This window comes from Rhinatrema bivittatum, chromosome 8 (assembly GCF_901001135.1).
Source record: "Rhinatrema bivittatum chromosome 8, aRhiBiv1.1, whole genome shotgun sequence".
Taxonomy (NCBI): domain Eukaryota; kingdom Metazoa; phylum Chordata; class Amphibia; order Gymnophiona; family Rhinatrematidae; genus Rhinatrema; species Rhinatrema bivittatum.
Genome location: NC_042622.1, coordinates 218312778 through 218333826, shown reverse-complemented (window position 1 = coordinate 218333826; position 21049 = coordinate 218312778). Strand labels below are relative to the sequence as shown.

At 49.5% G+C, this 21049-nt stretch overlaps 1 protein-coding gene across 4 annotated transcripts in view; it reads left to right on the top strand.

Annotated features, from left to right (window-relative positions):
- The window catches only part of LOC115097442 (cold-inducible RNA-binding protein-like), a 43914-nt gene that overhangs the window by 7480 nt on the left and 15385 nt on the right, over positions 1-21049 (top strand). For 2 of the 4 annotated variants that reach the window (XM_029613253.1, XM_029613252.1), the window contains exons 3-4: positions 2831-2937; positions 16324-16444. In XM_029613253.1, coding sequence (XP_029469113.1) covers positions 2831-2937; positions 16324-16444 — 228 coding nt within the window. The remainder of the gene's footprint in view (positions 1-2830; positions 2938-16323; positions 16445-21049) is intronic. The other 2 variants (XM_029613256.1, XM_029613255.1) reach the window with 1 other exon arrangement.

The window sequence follows — 21049 nt, the reverse complement described above, 5'->3', positions numbered from 1 at the left end:
GCAGCGCTATGCCAGGAGGGGATCCTGGTGCATCCTTACCTGGACGACTGGCTCATTTGGGCAAAATCTGACCCAGGGTCATCAGGAGGTGGACCTGGTGGTACAACTGCTTCGGTCTCTGGGTTGGATTAACTAGGGCAAGAGCAACCTTACTCCATCCCAGTCTTTGAACTTTCTGGGCACACACTTCAACACAAAGGAGGGCAAGGTGTTCTTGTGGCCAGAGCAGGCACAAGCGCTGCGTGAGCAGATCCTTCATTTCACGGCGCTCCCGCCCCCCCCCCCCCCCTTCAAAGGCCACTATCGCCCGTTGGCTGAAGGGGGCGACCTCCTCCGCATATCTAGGTGCCAGAAGGCACCCGCCACTGGGCTCTCTTCGTTCTCAAGCTACGTCCTGGGCGGAGAGTACGTCTGTGTCCTCGCACGAAATCTGCAGGGCAGCCACATGGAAGTCGCGCCATACCTTTTCAAGACACTACAGCTTTGGATATATGGGCTCCAGTTTTTTGGGTCCTTCGGGGATAATCATTCGAGCAGGGCTGTCTACGGCTCACCCATAGTAGGGAAGCTTTGGTACATCCCACCGTCTGGACTGATCCTGGTACATACAGGGAAAATTACTCCTTACCTGCTAATTTTCGTTCCTGTAGTACAATGGATCAGTCCAGACGCCCTCCCCTGTTTGCGTTTGGGGTTCGCCTCTGCTCGTCTGTTTCCGATTCTCCTCTGAGCTCCCTAGTGATCCAGGGTCTGTTTGTTCTTACAGTTCTGTTTTGCAAGTTCCCATTGGGGTTTGGGTTTCTGCAGTTATGAATTTTTCTAACGTTACCTTGAGAGCGTTTTTGTTCCTTGATTCCTCCGTCTCTTCTCGGCTTTGCTAGTCTAGTTACTGAGGATTGAAGCAAGGGAGGTGGTTATAGGACCCCCCCCCCTGAGCTTTTTGTTCTGACTCCATCTGCTGGACGGGGGACTGGACTGATCCATGGTACTACAGGAACAAAAATTAGCAGGTAAGGAATTTTCTTTTCCTTCAGGTCCAGGTTTCTGCTTTGGGTTGTCTCAAAGGGAGAGTCCAGGGGAAGGCCTTGGCAACCCATCCAGATGAGCATTTTCTACGAGGAGTCAAACATCTCTATCCACCTCTACATTGCATTTGTCCGGAATGGAATCTTAATCTCGTGCTACAGGTCCTTTGCGAGGAGCGGTTCAAGCCTCTGAATCTGGTAACTTTGAAGATCCTGACTCTGAAGACTTGTTGTTTTTTGGTAGCAATCTGTTCAGCTAGAAGGATTTTGGAATTCCAGGCGCTTTCTTGCCATGATCCGTTTCTCCGGATATCATCTGATATGGTGTACTTGCGTTCAGAACCTTCGTTTCTTCCTAAGGTGGTGTCAGTTTTTATTGTAAACCAATCAGTGGAGTTGCCCAGGTTTCTGGATTGGGCTTGGGATCCCTCGATGGGATGAGAACTTCACCTTTTGGATATGAGATGATGGTATTACATTACTTGAAAGTCACTAACACTTTTTTTTTGTCATTCTGATCATTTGTTCATCCTTTTCGGGGGAGCAAAAAAAGGGGTGAAAGGCATCTAAGGTTTTTGTCTCGTTGGTTGAAAGATTATTTCTGCAGCTTAAGTATCAAAAGGAAGAGTAGTTCCAGTAGGTCTTAGAGCACATTAGACTTGAGCTCAGGGGCTGTCAGCTGGTGTCTCCCCAAGAGATCTGTAGAGCCATGGTGTGGTCTTCATTGCACACTTTTACCAAGCATTACAGTTTGTATGTACCGGCCCTGGAGGTGGCCCCCTTTGGGGAGAGAGTGTTCTTCAAGCAGGTCTTACACTGGGCAGGAACCTGAAAGAGGGCTTTGGTACATCCTGCTTGTCGGGACTGATCTGGGTATGTTCAGGAAAGGAAAATTGAAAATTGATTCTTACTTGTTAATTTTCGTTCCTGTAATTCCACAGATCAGTCCAGAGGCTCACCCTGAGGATCTCTGCTGAAAGACTGCTTGGTCTACTATATTTGCAAAGCAGATTTGCCATATTTTTTTGCTTCAATTTCTAGGTTTAGCATTTTCTGCATGGTTATCTAGGTGGTCAGGGGTATCCATATTGGGAGCCTCATTCGCTCTTTATTTTTATCTTGGCTTGGGTATCAATTAATACCGAGGGACTGCAGGTGGCACTCTTGCATATGTGGCAGTGCCAAAAGTTTTTTGTTCTCTACCTTCATCTGCTGGTAGGGATGAATAAAATCCACTTGTCTGGACTGATCTGTGGTATTACAGGAATGAAAATTAGCAGTTAAGAACAAATTTTCCTTTCATACACACGAGCTCCCAATCACGCACATGCATACTCCTTCACAATCTCCTCATAGGCTCCCACACTCAAGCATCCCCCCCTTACCAACCAAGCTGTCTTACCCTCCCCTCTCACCGGCATGCCACAGGATGTGCTCCATTCGCAGCAAAGATGAAGGCCTGGTGTGCTTTTCACAGCAAAAAGGGAAGGCCCCCATGTGTCACGAACAGCTCGCCAGGCCTTTGTCGCGAATGGAGCATGTGCCACGGGACACGCTCTATACGCGGCATGCCGGGGTCTCCTCTATTTTCTGTGCAGAATTGGATATGTATGAGGAAGGGGACACTCTCTCTTACAGTGAATTTGGCAATTCTGTGCAAGTTCTGCAGTAGTGTAGAATTCCCCCAGGAGTATTCTGTTGATCCTTGATCAGTACTTGGGATTTTCCAGGCTTATTGTAACTTAATTATACATGTGGGAGGATTTGGGGAGATGCCCAAAAACAGTGTTTGTTTTTCCTTTCAGTTATTGTGGTCAAGGACCGAGAGACTCAGAGGTCTCGAGGATTTGGTTTTGTCACCTTTGAGAATCCAGAGGATGCCAAGGATGCTATAAATGCCATGAATGGAAAGGTGAGTTGGGTGGGTTCGGTAAATCCTTTGAGGGCAGGGAGGAGTGATAGACCAATAGTTTCTCCTCTGATCAGCAAGCTGTTAATACTAGCCAGGCCCCTGCCCCTCCTCAATGCAGAAAAGTTACCACGGTTTCTTGGTGCTCTTATTTCCAGAGCTAACATGACCCTCTTATTTGTACAGGACAGCAGCTCCAAGGTGGGTGATAGCACACAGTTGAGCTTGCCCACTGTCTAAGGAGTGCAGAACCTGACTTGTCTTCTCCACTCCTGTTGCACTTTTCCCCATCTGTCAAGATGTATGGAATTCATGTAGCTTACACTGGGGAACAATTTTTAACACAATTCCTGTTTTTGATTTTTCAGCTGTTAGACTTAAATAGGCATGCTGATTTCAAAACTGCAGTTCCCTGTATGTACCAGGATCAGTCCAGACTGCTGGGTTATGTCTCCCTTCCAGCAGATGGAGTCAGATAAAACTGAAAAGCACCACCCATATAACCCGGGGCGCCACCTGCGATCCCTCAGTATTTTCTCTGACTCCAGCAGATGAGACATAACCTGCGGTCCTGATCTGGGTATACTTGGGGCCTTGCCCCTCCAGGTTTGAAAAAAAGAGAGAAAGAGGGGAATATCCCTCCATAAATTTGAAGAGTTTTGCTCTTGTGACTGGATCATTTAAAAAAAAAAAAAAAAAGTTGTGTGTTTTTTTTTTTTTTTTGCAGCCATCTGTGGGCAGGCTCGGCAGGGCTGTGTCCTGCCTGATTGTTTTCCCGGAGTTTCCTTGGCCCGGTGAGCAGAGGGGGAGGATTTATCGGTGGGCCGGTCACTCTCCCCCTCTCTGACGTCTCATTCCTCTGGGCCCCCCCCCCCCCCCCCCCCCCTGTGCCAGTCCCCGCGGGCTGAGATTTAACAAAAAAAAAAGTAAAAGGCAACTTTTTAAATTTCTAGCGTAGTTGAATTGGAGCTGTTTTTCTTACCTCAGCCACACCTGCCTTGACTCCTGGGCCTCTGGAGGGGGTGGAGATCTCCACCCGGCTGCCAGCAATGCCTTGAGGGACAGCATGCAGCTCCTGCGGGGAGCCGGGGCTCCGGCTCTCTCGCGAAGGCTTCTGCTCCCGGTGCATCCCCGGGGGCAAGGGGCCTTCGCAGAGTGGCGTTTTGCCGCGGGGGTGCCCGTTTTGTGCCGCAGGGGGACCACGAGGCAGATAGGCAGAGGCTGGGCTCGCTCCCAATTAGCACGGGAGTGGTGGCTATTTTGTCTGCCTTCGATGCAGCTGACTCGGGAGGAGGGAGAGGATCCTCCTCCATTATCCCCGCCTCACAGGCCGCGCGATTTGCCTGCAGGGCCGCCTCCTACAGAAAAGGCTGCAGGGGGGCCTTAAAGCGGCAGCAGTCCTTTTCATCCAAGTTTATTTTGATGCATAAGGCTTTCCTGGAAGCAGAATCGGATTGGGAGCTCCAGTCTCCCACCCCAGCTAAGGCCCCGAGGGGCTCCGGGGTTACAGGATCGGCTAGGATACCGGTTCTGCCGGACCCGGGGGATCCATTTTCGCCGGACCCGTTGTCATTGGATGAAAAAGGGATGTGGTATCTCTGGTGGAGGGGGATGATCCACTGTTCCGTAAGGAGGAACTGGACCATCTAATTTTGCATGTGCTCCAGGAGCTGGAGCTTCCGCTGTCACAGGTCTCCACGGGGGATGCTGTTCTAGCAGGGCTTCGTGATCCACTGCAGACATTTCCTTTTCATCCGAAGCTGTCGCAGATTGTGTCCCGGGAGTGGGAAGCTCTGGAGGCCTCCTTGCGGGTCACTAGAGCTATGGAAAAATTGTATCCTCTTCCGGTGGAGACACTCGACCTTAAGGTTCCCAAGGTGGATTCGGCAGTCACAGCGGTCGCCAAGCACACCACAATCCCAGTGACTGGAGGTACAGTGCTGAAGGACCTTCAGGATCGGAAGTTGGAGGTGTTGCTCAAGCGCATTTTTGAAGTGGCCGCATTGGGGGTCCACGGATGCCAGTCTTTCCGGCTGGGGAGAGCGGTCTGTCTTGGACATTCGGTGCAGGGCAGGTGGTCCCGGGGGCAGTCTCAGTGGTCCATAAATCGCTTAGAGACCAGGGCAGTAGCTTTGGCGCTTCACACCTTTTTTCCATTGATTCAAGGGAAGGCAGTCAGTGTTGTCTGACAATGCAACCACAGTAGCGTACATCAATTGCCAGGGCGGGACACGGAGTCAGCTGGTGGCGACGGAAGCATGATCCTTGATGTGCTGGGCAGAAAAGAATCTCAGCAGCATTGCAGCTTCTCACATCGCTGGGGTAGACAATATTCAGGCAGACTTCCTCAGTCGACATCACCTAGATCCCGGGGAATGGGAGCTAGTGGAGGAAGCTTTCCAACTCATCTGCAGCAGGTGGGGCACGCCTCACATGGATCTGATGGCCACTTTTCAGAATACAAAGGCTCCGCGATTTTACAGCAGTCAGAGAAAGAGGGGCCGAAGGCGTGGATGCATTGGTTCTGCCATGGCCCACAGACATCCTACTGTACATGTTCCCTCCGTGGCCTCTGATCAGCAAGGTACTTCGACGTGTAGAACTGCATCCCACAAACGTGATCCTGATAGCACCGGACTGGCCTCGGCGGCCGTGGTTTGCGGATCTCTTTCTGTTGGTGGTCGAGCTGCCCATTTGATTTCGAGACTTTCCGGCTCTGCTCCGTCAGGGCCCCGTTTGTTTGGAGGCGGTGGATCAATCTTTGTCTCACGGCATGGCTTTTGAGAGGTGACGCTTGATGGCCAAAGGATATTCGGATGCGGTTATAGCCATGCTGTTAGTCTAGGAAGCAGTCTACGTCCTTGGCCTATTTGCGGGTCTGGTCAGGGTTTGAGGACTGGTGTAGAGATCACGGGGTGGATCCTATGACGGCTGCGGTTTCTCATATCCTAGCTTTCCTTCAGGCGGGTCTCTTGAAAGGACTTTCTTGTAGTACTTAGAGTCCAGGTGGCAGCGCTCGGTTGTCTTAGAGGAAAGGTTCAAGGAGTGTCTTTGGCTCTACATCCTGATATCGCGCATTTTCTTCAAGGGGCTAAGCTTTTACGTCCTCCCGTACGCCACCCTTGTCCATCCTGGAACCTCATTTGGGTGCTTTCAGCCTTGTTTATCGCCCTTTGAACCTCTTAAGCGGGCGATGCTAAAGGATCTTGCTTTAAAAGTGGTGTTCCTTATCGCGATCACTTCAGCTCGGCAAGTTTCGGAATTGCAAGCTTTGTCCTGTCAGGAGCCTTTCTTGTGTATCTGATTCCGGGGTCTCTCTACGGACAGTCCCTTCCTTTTTGCCTAAGATAGTCTCGTCTGTTCACTTGAATCAGTCTGTAGAGCTTCCCTCTCTTCCGGAAGGGGCGCGAGATTTACGTAAACTGGATGCTCGCAGGGCCTTACTGCGGTATCTTGAGGTTACGAATCCCTTTCGCATTTCTGACCATTTGTTTTGTGTACGGGTCGCAAGAGGTGTAGTGCGGCCTCCAAGACTACGATCGCTCGGCTCAAGGAAGCCATTGGCACAGCATACTTACTAGGGGGAAAATCTCCTGTGGGTATTCGGGCTCATTTTGACGCGGTCTCAGGCCACCTCTTGGGCGGAATCCTCACAAGTGTCGCCTCAGGAAATTTGTCGGGCAGCTACTTGGAAATCGTTGCATACTTTTGCGAGGCATTATCGTTTGGATGTTCAGGCTACAGCTTCGGGTGCTTTTGGTGAGGGAGTTCTTCGAACGGGACTTTCTGGGCCCCACCCTAAGTTAGCTCTGGTACTTCCCAGGTGTCTGGTTCCTGTAGTACCATGGATCAGTCCAGGGACCCGCCCTTGGTTTCTTCTGTCTGGTTGTCTGTGTATATCTTCTGAAGTAACAGTCCGCTCATGGTTTTTTTGTTCCATTATGGTTCTGGGAGTTTTGTTCCAGTTGGGGGTTTGAACTTGGCCATGGGATATATATATATATCTGGCTCTCTCTCAGCCAATCAAAATCTTGCTCTGTCTCCATCTGCTGGTGCGGGGGCAAAACCCAGGTGTCTGGACTGATCCGTGGTACTACAGGAATGAAAACTCAGGTAAACTAATTTTCCTTTGGCATTGGAGGCTCTGGACCATGCTACCAGAACACTTGAGTTTCCTGAAAGTGGATGCTCTGGTCTGTGGCATTTTGAAGTGAACAACCCTCTGTGGAGGGAGGAGTGGCCTTGAAGGACATGCACGATAGGCAGATGGAGTGCATCATTAAGCAAGCCTCTGTGACAACAGTGACACTACAGATTGCTTCCTGGTGGTTTGCTTGTGTCTGTTTCTCTTGAGAGGCAGATAACTCAGGTTCATTACAGAGAGGCAATGGAGCACACTGTGGCCTTCCTAGCAGATGCAAGCTCTGACCTAGTTCGTACCTCTGCCAGAGGAGTGACCTTAGTGGGGGTGGCCAGGTGACTATGGCTGCGATATTGGTCAGCGGATGCGACCTCTAAGGCAAACCTCACAAAGATGCCCTTTAAGGTATCCATCTTATTCAGAAGCAAATTGGTAAAGTTAGCCAGTAAGTGGGGTGAATCTCTAGTGCCTCGGCTACTGGAAGATAAGAGGTCGCAATGCCCAAAAAGAGGGATTGGTTTGGGCTCATGTTTGGCCTGAACTTCCCAATGAAGTTTCACTGATCCATCCACAGGACAAGAAGATAGGGGGTGACTATCCCTCTTCTATCAGCAATGGGTCGGACAGTTGGGTACTGGATATCATATGAGAAGGATATGCTCTGGAATTTGCAGCATTCCTTGGGACAGGTTCATGATGTCACTTGCCACTGGCAGTGGAATCTACCTTGATAAGGCTTCTCAATTTGAAGGCTATAATTCTAGTACCTATACCTCAGGAAAATATGGGATATTCTCTTTCATCATACCATCACCCCATCCTGGACCTCAAGAGCGTCAGTTGTAGTCTGTGGATAATTCATTTCTGCATGGAAACTCTTTGCTCTTGTCATAATGGCAGTATTACCAGGAGACCTCCCTGGTCCTCTTGGAGGCCTATCTTCATATTCCAATCTGACCAGATCAACAGTGTTTCCTATGCTTGGTGGTAGTAGGCAGTCATCTATCTGTTCCAAGCATTGCCCTTCAGCCTGTCCACTGCCCCAGAACATTCTCCAAAATTGTGGTGGCACTGAGGAAAGAAGGGACAACTGGCTGATCCAGGTGAAGTCATTGGAAGAGAGCCTCCAGGTGACCAGCAGGGTCATATCCCTGCTTCAGGAACTTGGTTGGGTTATAAACCTGGACAAAACCAACCTCAAGCCCTCCTAGTCCTTAGTATCTGGGAGTCTGGTTCGACACCAAGCAGGATAGTTGTCTTCCCATCCTTGAGGATAAGGAAGTTGTGCCAAGTGCATTAGTTGACAAACAGTTCCACACCCTGGGGCACTATCTCAGGTCCTCAGTCTAGTGTCAACCCCCGAGGTAGTACTGTGGGAGAGAGCACATACTGCCACTATAATACTCCCTGCTGACATGTTAGAATCTACTGTTTCAAGACTACTCTATTCACCTCCACCTATAGATGGAAGTATGGTTTGGCTCCAGTGGTGGCTACAGGATGTTCACATAAGCAAGGGTGTAAGCCTGTCCTGTTGAACTGGCTAGTCCTCAAAACAGATACGAGCCTCCAAGGGTGGGGAGGTCACTGTCAGGAATTGACAACCCAGGTGTACTGGAACACAAATCACCTGGAAGCCCAAGTTGACAGATTAGCATGTCTGCAATTCAGCCACAGACTCCAGGGCCAGGCAGTGTGCATGATGTCTGACAACTCAACGATAGCCTACATCAACTGCCAGGGAGGAACAAACAGCCACCAAGTATCTCTGGAAATAGATCCCCTTACGGAATGGGTGGAGTTAAATCTACAGGGGATCTCTGCCTCCCACATTGTGGGAAAAGATAACATCAGAGCAGACTTTCTCAGCAGGAAGAGTCTGGCTCCAGGAGAATGGGTGGTGTTGACCAGCTCCTGGTAGATCATTGGAGCCTCCCATCCATCGACCAGCTGGCCACATCTCAAAATGCATAGGTCTCCAGATTCTTCAATCACAGAACTCTGCACTCCCAAGGGGTTGATGCCCTTGTCCAGACTTGGCCAGAGGAAGACTTACTGTATGACTTCTCTCTATGGCCTCTGCTGGGCAAGGTCATTTGCAAGATTTAACACCAGAGGCTTCTGGTGTAGAGGCCCCCCCCCCCATGTCTCCCTCCACACAAGGACCTGCTCCAAGGTCTGATCCTTCACAAATTCCCACCTCTGTTTTCTTATGGTCTGGCCCTTGAGAGGGCTCACCTGATGAAACATGGATTTTAGGTAGCAGGAACTGCCATCTTGCTCTATGAGCTGAAGTTTTCGACGTGCTTGGCATGCATGCAGATATGGAGAACATTTAAGGCTTGGTGCAAAGAACGTAAGGTATCTGACTAAAATCCCCATGGTTCTGGAATTTTTACAGGATGGCCCAAACAAAGGGTTGTTCCTCAACTCCTTGACAGTCCAGGTAGCAGCGCTCTCCTGTTTCAGAGGTGAACAGAGCCTGCCTGACAGCACATCCAGTCTTGGCTTGTTTCCTAAAAGGGGTTAAACACCTCCGACCACCCTTACTGTGACTGGTCCCTCTATTGAATCTCAAACTAGTATTCAACTTTTTTAGCAGGGTCTTCCTTTCGACAGCTGCACAGTCTGTCCGTACATCTGTTAACCCTGAAGACCATATTCTTGGTGGTGATATGCTCTGTGCATTTCTGAACTACAGGTGTTGTCATATTGGGTGTCATTCCTCTGGTTGACTCCAGGAACATTGCAGCTTCACACTGTTCCTTCTTGCCAAAGGAAGTCTCTAGTTTCACTTGAATCAGTCCATTTCCTTACCATCTCTAGACACAAGGACACAGACTACCGCCTCTTGAGAGGACTAACCTAAAGAAGCGTGGCTACTCAAAAGCCATGATTGACACCCTGCTCCGAGCACGCAAGTTCTCCACATCTTACATACAGATCTGGAGAGTATTTGAAGTCTGGTGCGAAGACGGTCTGCCGTCTGTGCAATCAACTCATCCTGATGTATCTCGCTTCCTGTAAGGAGTTGGCCACCTCTAAAATGGCCAGTGCCTCTATGGACCCTCAACCTAGTACTTGACTTCCTAGCAGGGGAGTCAGACCAACAAGCAGCCTGTCTCTATGCCTCTTGACCTTAAAGACTGCATTCTTGATAGCAATATGCTCAGCTCGGCACATCTCCGAACTTCCAGAATTATCCTGTCTAAATGTTCCTCAGGTTCACCCCAGCCACCATACAGCTGTGTATGGTACCATCCTTCCTTCCAAAAGTGGTTTCCCAGTTCCATATCCTTACCATCACCAGATGAACACAGATTCAGAAGACATGCCTCCTTCGCCACCTGAATGTTGTCAGAATCCTAGTCAGATACCTCAAGAGATCAGAATCCTGGCGCAAAACTGATCACCTGTTCATTCTTCACAGTGGTAAGAAACAAGGGGAAGCAACATTGTGGGCAGCCATTGCCCGCTGGATCAAAGAAGTCATTAATGCTGCCTACATAGAGGCAGGAAAACTACTACTTCTGCAGGTCAACTACTTCTGCAGGTCAAGGCGCATTCTGCAAGGGCCTAGGCAGTCTCCTGAGCTGAAATCGGGCTGCTTTTGCCAGCTGAGACCTGTCAGGTGGTGACATGGTCCTCCCTAAACTCTTCCATGTTCTACCGCCTGGATGTCCAGGCCAGGGAGGATACAGCCTTCATAAGGGCAGCACTAAGTGGGCCATGGGCAGCCTCCCACCCAGTAGGGGAGTAACATTTATACATCCCATTGGTCCTGAGTCCATCTGGCTACATGCTAGGAAATGGAGAAATTACTTACCTGATAATTTTGTTTTCCTTAGTGTAGACAGATGGACTCAGCATCCCACCCACAGCTGCTCCAGAAATAGAGAACCTCTATCAATTTCAAGATTGTACAAGTAAGCCTCTGTTTACCTTTGTTACAACACCCACAGTTACCTAGGTGTCAGCGTTTATTGTTTCAGCACACCGGCAGTCTCCAGTGCCACAATTATAGAGAGTGTGAGAGACACAGACCGACCTCTGGCTTTGCAGACGCCACCACTGAAGCCTAAGCAGCAAATGTCCACAGTGCTTCCTCTTCCCCGGCCCAAAGATGTTCCTCGATGCCTGAAAAACTGACCGACCATCGAGAGAAACAGACAGTATCGGCAAAGTGTCTCTTCCGATGCCAGACGCGGAAGGCCATCGACAGAGCCACTGACCAAAAAGTCCCGAGAAGACGAGGCCCATCTCGGTCTGTTCTCAGGGCGTTCCCCCCCACCAATATCTGTGCTGTGATCCAGACCTCCACAGGTGGAACCTCCGGCTACGCCATCAGATCCTCAACCTCAGACCACTGTACCTCCTATGCCAGCTTCTCGGGTGGAATTGGACAGGATTGTCCAAGAGGCAGTGCTTCAAGCTTTACAAGGTTTCCAGTCTCCAGCGGTGCCTGATCCAATGATGCTGGCTCCACTTCTGGATAGACTGGACTCATTAGTCAGTGCTCTTCCTTCGCTGCTTCCAGCAATGCCACTGGCCCCTGCGAAGCCCGACTCCGATGCCTGAACCAACCCTGGGTCCATCGGATTCCGCACCAGCTCACCGTCCCTCTAAAACACTGATGCTATCGATGCCTTCACCATCTTAGATGCCTCTATCGGTGCCATCTCTGCATCTGGCTGGATTGGGACCTATACATCAACCTGGAGGTGCTGGTGACCTATCCTATAATCCATGGGGAGATACTACAGACTCTGATTCAGAAGATCTTCTCCCCCCCCCCCCCCCCCCCCCCCCCACGTTGCACAGGCTGGGTAGACAAATACGCGTGGGAGTAGCTTGCTTATTGCGGCGGTTACTACCCCTAATCAATTAAGCTTAAATACCTCACTTAGAAGCAGTTCCTGCACTGCTCTCTACATTAATGGCAGGGGTGGAAGGGAAATAGAACCAAAAGGTTACTAAATGCCAAGAGTAACAGAAGTATGAGAGGAGAAAAAAGTGTGAAAGCTTGCTGGGCAGACTGGATGGGGCCATTTGGTCGTCTTCTACTGTTTCTATGTTTGGTTCCCTGGGCTTTTGGTCACGTGTCCTTTGCAAAAAGGTGCTTTAGGCCAGGTGGAATCTGTTGGAGTATCTGCCGTTCTCTGCTACGAGAATAGAGGTCCAGTCTTTCATGGTGGCTGTCAAGGGCCAACTGAGAAAAAGGAGTGGACTTGGAGGCTCCAAACTAGGTGGTGGTAACCACAGATGCCAGCCTTAAAGGGGGGGGGGGGGGCAGTGTGCCTGGGTCAGTTGGCCCAGGCTCTTTGGTCAGCAGTAGAGGCATTCTGGTTGATGAATCGCCTGGAGACAAGAGCAGTGTGCAGAGCCCTAGAGGTGTTCCTGCCTTTGGTCCAGGGACACATGGTTCAAGTGTTTTTGGACAATGCAAGTGGCACTCTTGGTTATTTAGCAGTGCTTCAAAGTTTTGTTCTTTGCCTCTATCTGCTGCTAGGGATGTATAAACCAAACCCACTTGTTTGGACTGATCCATGGAACTTCAGGAACGAAAATTAGCAGCACTTCCTTTTGTTGGATTCAGAAGCCACAGGAGCAGGCATCATCCTGTGTGCTAACCCCCACTCAGACTGCATGGATGGAAGCAGGGTTGGCTTATGTAGCAGATTTATGATCGGTGCACACTTCAGCTAGGAGCATGGTCTCGGTGTGCCTGCTTCTGTGGCTACACAATTGGTCAGCGGACATGTGGTCCAGGGCACAGTTATTCAGTCTTCCCTTTATAGGGAAGCTGCTCTTTGGGGAGGATTTTGACTAGCTGATTAAGTCCTTGGGGGGGAAACAAAAAGCAATAGATTGGAAGACAAGGGCAATAAGATCTTTCCATCCTGTTTTTGTGAGTCAAGGTTTCAGTCTGGGAGGAGGGTCTTCCTCCTCAGGTTCTATGCAATCATCAGCAGTCCGGGGGGGGGCAGGCAGGTCCTCTAGAGGCAGCTCTGGTCAGGGGACCAGAGGGAATAAGCCAGGATTGCCCACTCCTTGCTGGAAGTAGTAGGGGGCAGGTTGTCCCATTTTTATGAGTGGGTCAAGATCACCTTGGACCGGTGGGTTCTGGAGGTGGTAAGACAGCGACGCCTTAGAATTTTCTCGGCCACTCTGATACCTCTCTGGAGTCCCACTGCTCTTCTTGAAACAAGCTGTGGAGGGGACTCTGCAAAAGTTGAAGTTTGGAGATGATGATCCCGGTGCTGCTGAGCAGGCAAGGAAAGTACTCCCATCTACTTTGTGGCTCCAAAAAAGGGGCACCTTCTGTCCCATCTTGGATCTGCAAATGGTGAACACTGTCTTACGGGTGCCTCACTTTCAGATGGAGATGCTGCACATGGTAACTGCAGACTGCAAAGGAATCTCTGGCATCTTTGGATCTCACCAAGGCTTATCTGCATATTCCCATTCAAAAGGACCATCAGAGGTTCCTGCAGTTTAAGGTGCTGGGTCAACACTTCCAGTTTCAGGCTGGCCGCAGCACTCTTCCCTTCAGGAAGATGGTGGTAGCAGCAGCCTTGGAGAGAAGGGATTTTGATCCACCTATACCTGGATAATTGACTCATCTGAGTGAAGTTGCAGGAGCAAGTAACCCAGCTTCTATGCCTCCCAATTCCCATGTTCTGGGTTCCATGGCCTTGACATTGGGCCTTTGCTCACCTGTGTCCACTGCAGAGGGCATTCTTCTTGTGGGATGCAATGTCAGAGCAGTACTTTATCCCAGTGCCCCTTCTGAAGGAACCCAGGTCCAGACTGGTGAGGTGCAATTTGGACAGAGTGGCCCTCTGTTCTGGATTGGGTGGTGGTGACATGGACGCCAGTCTCAAGGGCTGAGGAACAGTATGCCTGGGTCATTCAGCCCAGGGTCTCTGGTCAGTGTTGGAGAGGGCCTAGTCATCCATTATCTGGAGATGAGAGCAATGGAGAGTGCCCTAGAAGTGTTTCTGCCCCTGGTCCAAGGTCAAATGGTTCAAGTAGGAACAGTCACATGGTGGCTTGGGAAGCTCAACCTCTGTTTGTGTGGCCAGTGTGTCCCCTTGAGGGAATTGCAGACTTCCTAAGCTGACAACAGCTGGATCCCAGGGAGTCGTCCCCCGGAAGCCTGGAGTCACACTTGTGCCAAACTGGGTGTTCCTCAGTTGGATCTCATGGCGACACAAGCCAATGGAAAGACAAGATTCTTCAGTCGCAGAAGGGAAGTCAGTGCAGTAGGTCTAGATGCTGTAGTGTGCCCATGGCCGACGGATCGTTCTGTATATTTCCTCCGTGGCCCCTCATAGGGCGATTACTAAAGCACATAGAAGTACATCCAGGGTCTGGTGCTGGAGTGGCTGCATCTGGAGGTGGACTAACCTCATCTGCAGGGGTTACTGCAGCAAGGTCCCATAATTTTGGATTGGAAGGATTACTTTTGTCTTGTGGCTTGGCTTTTGGCAAGGAGCAGTGCAAGCTGTTGGTCTCTCATCCTGATGTCATCCATTTCCTCAAGGGGGTGAAACATGTGAGACCTCAGACTGAAAAGGTTTCCACATTGGAACCTCAACTTAGTTTGTGTAAGGGGTCTGTTTTTGTGGGTTAGTTTTTTTTTGTTTTTTTGCCAAGTGGTTTCTACCTTCCATGTGAATCAGTCTCATTACCAGGGTTTCCAAAATGGTCTTGAATAGGCAGAGGGTAGAGATCTGACTTCTAGATGTTTGCCGTGCCCTGCTATGTTTGAAGATCACCAACTTTCTTTGGATCAGACATCTATGCTGGTCAGTGGAGCAAAGAAAGGGGAGAAAGCTACTTTGGCCAGTTAGTTCAAAGAGGCTATTTGTTCGACCTATATCTGTAAGGGTTGCACCATCGCTTAAAGCTCATTCAACTAGAGCGCAAGCACCCTTTGGGTGGAGTGTCAGTTCTGGGAGGGCTGCAGTGTGGTCCTTATTTCATACTTTTTTACCAAGCATTACCAATTGAATGTTCAAGCACAGGACGATACCTACTCAACACTTTAACCAAAAGTAGTCTTTTGGGTTCCTGCCCAGTATAGGGCTGCTTTGGTACGTCCCACTTATCTGGACTGATATGGGTATGTTCAGGAAAGGAAAATTTTGGTTCTTACCTAATTTTTGTTCCTGTAATACCATAATCAGTCCAGAGACCCACCCCATTGCTACTGCCAAAAGATTGATTGTACTGGTACTTATCGCTAGATATTGCATTTTTCCTTGCCAATCGCAACAGGTTTGAGTTAAGCAGTTAGGAATACTGCAACTTCCCCCTACCAATGCCACACGCCTTACCTAGACAAAAGACCGAGCCTTCTCGATAGCAGGCCCAGATATCTGGAATAACATCCCCGCAGACCTCAGATTGGAACCCTGCCTCCTAACTTTTAGGAAAAAACTCAAGACATGGCTCTTCAGTCAAGCCTTCTCTAAACCCCCGGCCATTCATTAGTCTGCCCTTACTCTAGACTTGAAGGACATGAGTGAATGTTTAGCCTATCTCCTGCCTGGACAATAGACTCCGATTCTCCTAAGCGCCTTAAGCATTATCTTAATAGTATTATAGTTATAAACTTCAGCATGCTATAACCTATTTTTCCAGCTGATTAAGCTTCCAAGTTCCATTTTCCTTGTTCAATGTAACTTTGCCTCTTCCACACTTTTGTTTTAAGTTTGTTGTCACTACAGTTATTTACCCTTGTTCGATGTAAACCGATCTGATATGGCTTGCCCATGAAGGTCGGTATAGAAAAGTGTTAAATTATTGGGGCTGGAGTTCTGTAGGTTTCCAGTTCAGGGAATCCAACTCTGGGTTTTCTAGCTCACTCTGGGAGAGGGAAATGTTTCTAATCTTGGCTTGGATACAGGTCAATAATGAGACTGCAGGTGGCACACTTGGTTGTGTAGCAGTACCTCAAGATTTTCTTCTCTACCTCCATCTGCTGGTAGGGATGCATAAACCCACTTATTTAGATTGATCTGTGGTATTACAGGAATGAAAATGAGCAGGTAAGAACCAATTTTCCTTTACGCTAGCATTTGAAATGCATCTCATTGTGTGATCAATGCCAAGATCTACTTACTTCCCTAGGAATTAAAACTTTATAGGTGAGATTACACTATGCTTATTCAAGTTATAAGCCTAGCAGCTTTTAAAGTAACTTCTTTTTCTTTTTTTGTTCTCCCTCACCCCTTCCAAAGACGGTTGATGGGCGCCAAATCAGAGTTGACCAAGCTGGCAAATCTTCAGATAACCGGAACCGTGGCTACAGAGGAGGCTCCTCCGGAGGCAGAGGATTCTTCCGTGGAAGCAGAGGTCGAGGTCCTGGCTATTAAGTTAGATAAGGACTATGGTCACCTTGAGTGATCTTGTGCCTGTCTAGTAGATTGTCTCAGATGCATTTGTTTAAAGTGGTAACATTTGAAAAGTTCAGTGGGCTTTACCTGAGGATTTTAAAACAATTCCTTTTTTTTTTTTTTTTGTGCTGGTGATCTTAGATTATTTCACATCGATAGCAGGGCTGAATTAGCCATGCTGTCTGGGAAGCGTCATGATCCAGAGTAGGCGGAGTTTCCCCTAGCTGATCAGAGTTTTCAACTTTGCGTCTGCGCGGTTCCCTCACCTCTTCAGTTTTTTTTTTCTGCAAGCCATTTGCACGTGGTTTTCTACTAGCAAAGTTTTGCCTGACTGGATTTTTTTCTTCGCCGAATTTTCGTGTTTTTCCACAAGAATTCTCATCCCAGATGGCTCCAAAGCCATCACTGGACATTATTGCTACATCCGTTTGGGCCCGGACCACGATAAGAAATTGTCAGGACTGCGGGAGGATGTCTCCACGGGCCCAGCAACACCAGACCGCGAAGATGGAGAGGCTCTGTACGGGCACTTAGGCCCCACCATCCTCCATCCATTCTTCACTGGGACCGGCAAAGTCTGGTAAGGCCCATCCAAAGCGGGCGTCCTCGCTGGGACCAGCAGAACTCGGAAGACCCGCTAAAAGTTCCAGGCCAGGGTCTCGCACACCCTCAAGGCCTCGTTCAAAAGCCGGGGATCCGGCAGAGGAACTTCGGTGCAAAGTACCAGTGAGCATGTCTTCGGAGCATGCACTGTCAGCATCCTTAAAGGAAACACGATGCTTCGAAATGAGAACACACAAACGAAGCATTCAAGTTATACGGTGCATTACTGTGAAGATGCATCATACGGCACACGGCCTATCACACAGCATACCTATGGAGCATAGGTCAATGCTCGATGCTCCTAGGGCGCATAGTGCAAAAAATACATTGCACTCTGGTGACTGCAGGTGCATCGGCCAAATATCGCCATAAGTTACATCATACAGCTTCTGCAAAACAGAAGATCTAGAAGCTCATCAAGAATCTCCTTAACTTCTGATGTAGACATTGAAGGGTTCTCTGCATCTGAATCTTTATCAGGCCGTTCTCCTAGTGACAGTTCTTTGGCCAATCTCTCATCGGTCTTTAGAGAGAAGAGACGCTCTCCTTCCTTGCAAATTCCATTAACAAAATGTATTTGCCCTTCGCCCATTATACCTCCTCAAGTTCAATACAAGGGAAAAGCACCTGAGGACATTTTGCTTGCAGCAAAAATTACATATTCCTCCACAAGGTACTTTGGTGGCATCTACTATGACAAAAATCACCACCACAGCATTCTCCAGAGGGTTCTCCTATCTCGCCTCCAAGTGTAGCACCTTTTTGGAACCGGTCAAAGAACATACACAAACTTAATCAGTCTTGGTTCTCCAGAATCGGTTAATTCTTTGAATTCTTCAACAGGAATGCAATCTGATCCTCAGGAAAGTCTACCTGAACCATATTCTCCGGAGGACTTGACCTATGCAAAACTTATTGAGAAAGTAGGCAGTCTTCTCCAGGTAGAAATAGGAAGGATACCTGACCCCAGAGCTGAAATGCTCAGAATATTAATTGTCTCCTCCCGAGCCCACTGCTCTTCCGCCTCATTCTGTATTAGGAGTTTTCCAGATTTTGAATAGTAGATTTTCTTTCTCAACATCAGCTACTTCATGAAAAATTGACATTAAATACAAGATGCATAATTCATCAATTTACAAGTCTACCCAACTTCCCCACCAATCTATCATGGTAGAATCAGCCTTATCCAAAGCTAAGCATAATAAATTACATTCAAACACGCCACCGGGCAGAGAATAAATGCCTAGATGACTTTGGGAAGATTTATCACTCCTCTGTGCTCACGAACAGAATATAGCATCAGTTCTACACTATGCAGTACCTCTTTGAATCACTCCAAAAACTGCATCCACTGTCTTTCGGAGGACAAAACACCCCACCAATCTTTCTTAGATATGGAAGAAGGCCTCTGGCATTTACTGCGCTCTATTTACAAGTCTTTTGAATCTTCAGCAAGAGCGTCTGCTTTGGCTATAGCAGCCAGACGTATGGCTTGGCTAACAGATATCCCATGCATGGGTGACAATCTCTTTGAGGATAAACTTGGAGAGAGTCTCCCATTTGAAGGAACAAAGCTCAGCTGTACTATCTCTCACCATTCCTGAGTCTCAAATCACATCTTTCCCTGTACGTACCAGGATCAGTCCAGACTGCTGGGTTATGCCTCCCATCCAGCAGATGGAGTCAGAGAGAAACTGAAAAGGCACCACTGATATACCCTGGTGCGCCCCCTGCGATCCTCCAGTATATCTCTGACTCCAGCAGATGAGAGAGCATAACCTTGCGGTCCTGATCTCCTGTAAATTGAATTGTGAAGGGATTTCCCTATCAGGTTTGACTTAATATAGAGGAGAAATCCTGTGACTAGATCAATTAGTGATTTGTACCTAATTTGGTAATAATAAGTGGAGCCATAGCAGGCCAGGCAGGGCACTGCCCTACAGCCTTTTCCCGGGGTTTTTTTTTTTTCTTTCAGTATTACCCAGTGAGAGGAGGGGAGGATTAATCGGTGGGCCGGTCACTCTCCCTATCCGCCTCCTGAGAAGTTTCATTCCTCGGAGAAGAAAGTTTAGTCGGGTGTGCTACACCCCCTGCAGGCTCCACCAGCCACTTGTCTGTGAGGTACTTTAGCTGCCGGTGGCAGCGCTATTAAAAATAAATAAATAAATTTAAAAACGAGGTAATTGTGTCCACTGCCTGCGTTCCTCACTGTGGTCTCCGGAAGGGGTGGCTTGTCACCCAGCCCTTACTCGCGCCGTTTTTTGGTGTTAAAAAAAACCAAAAAAAAACCATGCCCCGAGGCACTGTTTGTACGGCATGTGGGGAGCCGGGCCGTCGGCTCTCCCGCGAGGGCCTTTGCTCCCGGTGCCTTCCCGGGGGTGAGGGTTCCTCGGGGGTCAGCCGCGGCCGGGAGCTCCCCTTCCCCGCGGCGTGGGGCACGGCCAGCGTCTGCCAAATCTCGGCAGTCCGCGCTGCCGATACCGGGGGCGGCGGCCATTTTAGAAAATTCGGTGGCCATTTTAAATGACTCGGATTGCGATGCGGTTTCGTCGGAAGAAGGGGATGACTTCCCCCCCCCCCCCCCCTGTCCCCACCGGATCTTAGCCCCCGCGGGTTACCAGGGCCTGTTAATTTGCCACCTGTGGGAGCAAAAGGAGGTTCTTTGAAGAGGCCTCATCCCTTTTCCTCACAATTTGTACTTTTGCTCCACAAGGCTTATATGGAGGCCGAAGCGGAATGGGAGCAGGGTACTCCTGCCCCAGATAAACGGGGGAGACTTTCTACTGGTCTCTTTGGCTTGGGGGATGCAGCCCCGGCTCCTCCTCAACCTCCGCAGCAGGCTGCTCCAGCTCCTTCGGCTCCCCCTCCAAAACCTCCTCAGCATGTAGCTCCGGCCCCCCTTTCACAGGATCCGTCCACGCCGGATCCTGATATGGATGTAGGGGGTACAGACCCGGTTGAGGGGGATGATCCTCAGATACTCCGCTTATTTCATAAGGAAGAACTGGATCCCTTGATTGCCCATGTTCTTCGGGAACTAAAGATTCCAGTACCCCAGGTTGACTCCTATTCCCAGCCAGGGGATTTTGAATTAGACGGGCTCCGCACGCCTGCGCATGCCTTTCCTTTTCATAATAAACTGTTTCAGCTTGTATCCCGGGAATGGGATAATCCGGAGGCAACTCTTAGGGTCAGCCGCGCTATGGATAAGCTTTACCCTCTCCCTGCGGATTCCTTGGAGCTCCTTAGGGTGCCAAGGGTGGATTCGGCGGTCACTGCCATGGCTAAACATACCACCATTCCCGTAACAGGGGGTACGGCCCTTAAGGATCTTCAGGATCGGAAGCTGGAGACGTTGCTTAAGCGCATCTTTGAGGTTTCGGCTTTGGGAGTACGGGCGGCCGTTTGCAACTGCATGGTACAAAGGGCTACCCTTCGTTGGGTACAACAGATGTTGACATCTCAAGATCTGCCTCCGGATGAAGCAGAGCAAGCAAACCGTATAGAATCCGCGGTGGCTTACGCTGCGGATGCCTTTTATGACCTCCTCCGCACTTCGGCCCGGTCTATGTCTTCGGCTGTGTCGGCACGGAGGTTACTCTGGCTGCGTCATTGGGCGGCGGACTCTTCCTCCAAGGCCCAACTCGGTTCCTTTCCCTTTCGGGGCAAGTTGTTGTTTGGCACAGAGTTAGAAGACCTTATCCGATCTTTGGGGGAGAATAAAGTGTTTAAGTTGCCAGAGGACAAGCCTAGATTTTTTCGCCCTTCGGGTACCTTCCGTGGACTGTTTCGCGGGCAACGCCGTTTTCGCTCGGGAAGGGGGTCCTCTTTTGCTACCCGACAGCCGTCTCCGCGTTCCCAGTCATGGACTCCTTCCTTTCGTGGTAGAAGGCCGGCACGCGCAGGGGCGTCTCATACCTTCGCCACCTCTAAGGCGGCTCAATGAAGGGACGCCGGTCCATTCCTC